This window comes from Sinocyclocheilus grahami, unplaced genomic scaffold (assembly GCF_001515645.1).
Source record: "Sinocyclocheilus grahami isolate Dianchi unplaced genomic scaffold, SAMN03320097.WGS_v1.1 scaffold1604.1, whole genome shotgun sequence".
Lineage (NCBI taxonomy): Eukaryota > Metazoa > Chordata > Actinopteri > Cypriniformes > Cyprinidae > Sinocyclocheilus > Sinocyclocheilus grahami.
In genome coordinates this window covers 22,496-27,483 of record NW_015506783.1, presented here as the reverse complement: position 1 = coordinate 27,483, position 4,988 = coordinate 22,496, and the positions used below count along the sequence as shown (strand labels likewise).

The 4,988-nt window shown below is 38.6% G+C and overlaps 1 protein-coding gene across 1 annotated transcript in view; it reads left to right on the top strand.

Annotated features, from left to right (window-relative positions):
• rpl29 (ribosomal protein L29) overlaps window positions 1-4,665 on the top strand; it is an 8,729-nt gene extending 4,064 nt beyond the window's left edge. The window contains exon 3 of the mRNA XM_016257827.1: window positions 4,484-4,665. Within this exon, the coding sequence (XP_016113313.1) occupies window positions 4,484-4,576 (93 nt within the window). The 3' untranslated portion in view covers window positions 4,577-4,665. The remainder of the gene's footprint in view (window positions 1-4,483) is intronic.
• Window positions 4,666-4,988: the final 323 nt, after the last annotated feature.

Here is a 4,988-nt window from a genome sequence, read left to right as displayed (position 1 = left end):
GCACTTATCATCTGCTATTCACAAGTAAAGGGTTGTGTATACTGGCCCAATACCATATTTTGAAAACTAGAGCTAATCAACATTTTTAATCTTTTTTGTTCTCAGTGATCAATAATTTAATAAAGTTTGACAGCATTTCAGAAGCTTTTTAGCTTTGTACAAGTGTAATTTGAAACTGTCCATATATCTTGATAAATTTCATCCAACCTTAAGTGCTATCACCAGAGATGATCTTAATGCTCCACAGCATAATTGTTGTGCTTGTAATTAAATCACCACAATCTTTTGAAGCCACTTTTAGATGATGAATTACATACTATATCCAGCAACTGTTTTAATCAAAGTAAAAAATATATTTGAGTGACAGTCAGCTTTCTAATTCTACCCCCACTAACCATCTTGTTATATTTACTCTGTTTTTTTTATTTTATTTTTTTTACATTTATTGGTCACAATTCATAGTACGTGGCCTAAATATTATTAAATATTTAATGAAATGTACCTTTGAACTCAAAGGCTTCAATAATATATATATATATATAAAACATCTGAGACTGTTGCAACAAAATGTTATAGGCTGTAGAACATTTTGAACATCATGAAAGTATGTTTCCTTAGAATAATGTGCACTCCACATCATTTAATGTTGACTACATTGTCCAAGTAAAAAAGAACACCTTTAATAGTAAGAACGTTTAGTTTGCGGTACTACACCAATGTAACAGCCAAAAAATAAGTTATCTAAAATGAAATTAACGTATAATTATTATTAACTATTAACACTTGTTAGGAAATAACTAAAAGCAATAGCCTATAACAAACTAAATTTAAAGTTTGCAGTAGTAGATATATTTAAGGCGACGTACATTGAGACGACGTATGCATCAGGCGTCATGTAAGGCGACGTACCTAGTTCAGACGTACTTGGTGCACGTACCATTTTTTATAAATTTCTTACATACGCCGCCGTCACGTCGCCGCCTATGATTGGTTCCAACCGTGACGTCGCCAAAAATCGACACGGACTGACGGCGACGGAAGGGTAGACTTCTCCTTCTCCTGCTAAGCCTTCGATCTGTCACAAATCACACCTCATAGCTGCTCAGCTGAACAGCACAGCACGTGTTCGCACCACCTGTGATCAGCACCTTAGTGTCTCGGCTGTAGGGATGGGCGTATCGATCCGAAGTATCGATACTGACGTGAGTATTGAAAGTACCGTTACTCAAACAAAAAATATCGATACTAAGGTGTGTTTTATTTACCAGTGGTTTTGTTTATTTAACAAAAATAATAATAATGCGTACAAATGCATTGAATTGGACGAATAGCCTTTGTTAGCGAGTAAGTGTGTAGGATAGGACTATGTTCCTGTTCATCTGAACCGATCCATCACAGAGTGCGCTCACTCACTGCTCAGTGCTTTCAGACAGGGCTGCGGTTCCCAAAGTATCATAAAGCATTAAAGCTTTTGGGAACGGCAGCCCTGAACAATGCTTATCAGAGGACAGATAACGGAGTTATTTCACCATAAACAAATTGAAATGGTAGCCTACATAGTTTGTGCAATTACAGTTATTTAAATTTAACGTTGAAAGATAATATTGATCATGTTGTATTCTGTAATGTTAACAGAAATCATACACCGTCAGAATAAAAAGGTTGCATTTAATGCATGCAACAGCCGGTCACTGGCAGTACAAAATATTGCACTAAATCAAAAGTTCAAATGTTACAAATAAGTTAGAATGTTAATGTTGTAATACTAGTAGCACTCATATAAAAATGTGATGATATAAGTTACAAAAAAGTAACACTTTTGAAATGTGTTGATGGTTGTATTTGATCTCAGTATTCCTGTCAATGCTGTATAAGGTTTTTATGCGTAATAGTAACCCTAGAATGTGATCAAACAGTTTAAAATAGCCGGGCTAAGATATATAACTATTTTTAAGACTGCAGAAATATGTTAATTCAGTACACACGTTATCCCACCGGTTACAATTGTGACTGACCATAAAATGCAATTTTTCACACTTTTCCAAAAAAAAAAAAAAAATATTTCAAAAGGTTACTAATGACACATCATTTGGATATTTTCATGTCTGGGAAAAATGTGGGATTAAACGGGTTAAAATGCGTTTTAAACAAAGTTAAGTGGTTTTCATTACCCATTTCACTCTTAGTAATTTAATACATTTCATAATTGAAAAGTTTAGTGCAGAAGTATCGAATCGATATCGACGATACCGCCTTGAAAAATATTGGTATCGTATCGGAAACAAAATAAGGGGTATCGCCCATCCCTAGCTCTCGGGTCTGCGCTCAGATGAAAGTACACGGCCTAATGCAGTGTGGAGGCAGCGTGATCAGACACTGTAGACCGCTGATCTGAACGATCGTGAATGAACACACGGTGAGGAGAGAAGGCACATGTTATCACACCTGACCAGCCGGGGCTACTGTTAAAGCATCAACTCTTTCTAATCAAGAAAAACTATTTCTTCACACATTATCATCTGCTAATGGTGAACTTCTCATGCGTTTTGGCTCTTCGTTTACGTGACGATGCCATTTGAAAATGCAAGTTGTCTGTATAAATGAGGAAAACATGCATGTTCAGGCTAGAGGAACGCGTGTAGTGTTTCTTTACACGGTGACAGCAGCTACTGGCCTGGCACCAGTAATGCAGCACTGCGAGTAGTGTTCACAGATCCTTATGAACTCGTTATGATAACGTTAAAACACACACACACACGAACAACTGTTGTGTTTTCAGCACATTGTCGTGTGAACGTACCCTTAATTAAGAGCGTCCTGCCAGGAGATGAAGAGGCCGGGTCTGGAAAAGTATGAAAAAGAAAGCAGAGTATGGAAAAATATGTGCATTTACAGACTTTTGGTTTAGTTTTCAATAATAGAAAATTATGAATTTAATTTTAAAAAAATTTGCAGCTGTGCAGTGATCGTCAGACACGACTGAATGAATGCACTTTTTCATTATGCAGGTTTTTTCCTCAGGATATTCTTAGCACTGTATTACAGAGCCTCTAAAAGCACCTTTGCAGAAATAAAAAATATGCAGACTTTAGTGTGCGCACGAGAAACCATTAAACTTAACACACAGGACGATGCACACTGATCCATCTGTTGCACCATCAGCTCATTTCACGGTGGTTTCTTGACTGCCACACAGTAGGCTATGCGTTAAAGCAGACCGAAGGCATTCAAATATGATGTACTGCACTAAGAAAAGCCACATTTGAGCACTTATAGTGTTTTACAGTGCCGTCAGCTCATTTCATGTCATGGTTTCTCTGCCGCTACAGAGGATGTGTTAAACTGGACTTAAGCTCTTGATATTAGAGGTACTACTCTTACGGAAAGCCAAATTTTGAGCAAATAGATCTCTGTTAATCTATGTGCATCCATGCTCTCGTTTTCTTCATAGTAAGATGACCGTGACGCACAAAGGAAATGGGTTATAGTCTATAAAACTAGAAAATGTAATGCGTGAGCATACCCACTGTATATATATATATATATATATATATATATATATTACCGAATATAAAGCTGTATGAACCATTTGTGAAATATGGTTCGAGTCTGGAAGCGTATGGAATTTTAAACCCTGTTATTATTGTGTATCGTACTTCTTATAACGATAATGCTTGATGGTTCTTGACACCGAGTTTTCTCTAATATCGATGGGTGAAAATGTAAAGGCTAAGCTAAATTGCTGTTTACTTGGATATAATCAGCGCTCAAATCAAAATGGTCATATACAAACATATTTTATATGAACTTTTTAATAATTTAATTGTCTGCTCCAGAAGTTGAAATCGAGTTTGACATGCACCTGCTATTGGTCCGTCAGCAGAGGCTCCGCCCACACGCAGAGATGCTGCTGGGCCCGTGATCGTCGTTCAGTGTTTGCCGAGCTGCTAGCTGTTCAGAAAACCTGTTCAAACGCGCTGTAAACCGGCTTCCTCTTGTGCGGCATACACATGACACAGCGTTTGGGAAAGTCAGAGAACCCACGTGGGATGAAGAGGATTAAGATGACATGGTTCATTCATGACGGAAGTGCGCGAAATCTCGCTGCTGCGGAGATGTGATGAGGTGGCAGTAGCGCGTGCTACGGTGCGAAAAGTGAGTCTGTTTGGAAGTAGGAGAGTGAGATGAAGGACGCGAACAGTTGACTGAAGGGAGGATAATGCCATATTACCCTGGATAATATGCCCTCTGTTTACTTGGATATAATCAGCGCTCAAATCAAAATGGTCATATACAAACATTTTATATGAACTTTTTAATAATTTAATTGTCTGCTCCAGAAGTTGAAATCGAGTTTGACGTGCACCTGCTATTGGTCCGTCAGCAGAGGCTCCGCCCACACGCAGAGATGCTGCTGAAGCCCTGTCGTGTTTAGTGCAGTGGTGTCGTGAGTGTGTTTTCTCATGCATGCGTTGTGTTTCAGGTGGACCCTAAGTTCCTGAGGAACATGCGCTTTGCCAAGAAGCACAACAAGAAGGGGATGAAGACCATCGCCAGGAAGGAGGCGTCCAAATAGATGAGGACAGACCCCAGAGAGTCTGCGGTGTACAGCTGTCCTCCAGAAGGACTCGATACCGTCTTCAATAAAGCCTGCTTTGCCTGAGAGTGTGCGTCTGTCTCTTGATTGGCTCGTTTGGCTGTATTGCATGTAAACACACACGGAGCTGAGTCTGTGTTATTCTGATAAATCAGTGGCTCATGTGGGATACAAAACAGGGTAATTCTGACTTTTGCGTTCTTTACAGATTTCAGTCATTCTTGAGACGTGGGACAAAACTGCAAAATGAAACTACATTTATGTGTCTTATATGTACTGAGCTATGCTTTGATACAACCTCCCAACTTTTCTCTTTTTTAACAAGATGTGCTTTTTTAGCTTGGACTGTGTAATATCAGCTTTAACTATCAAATACACTGAATCAGTCAAT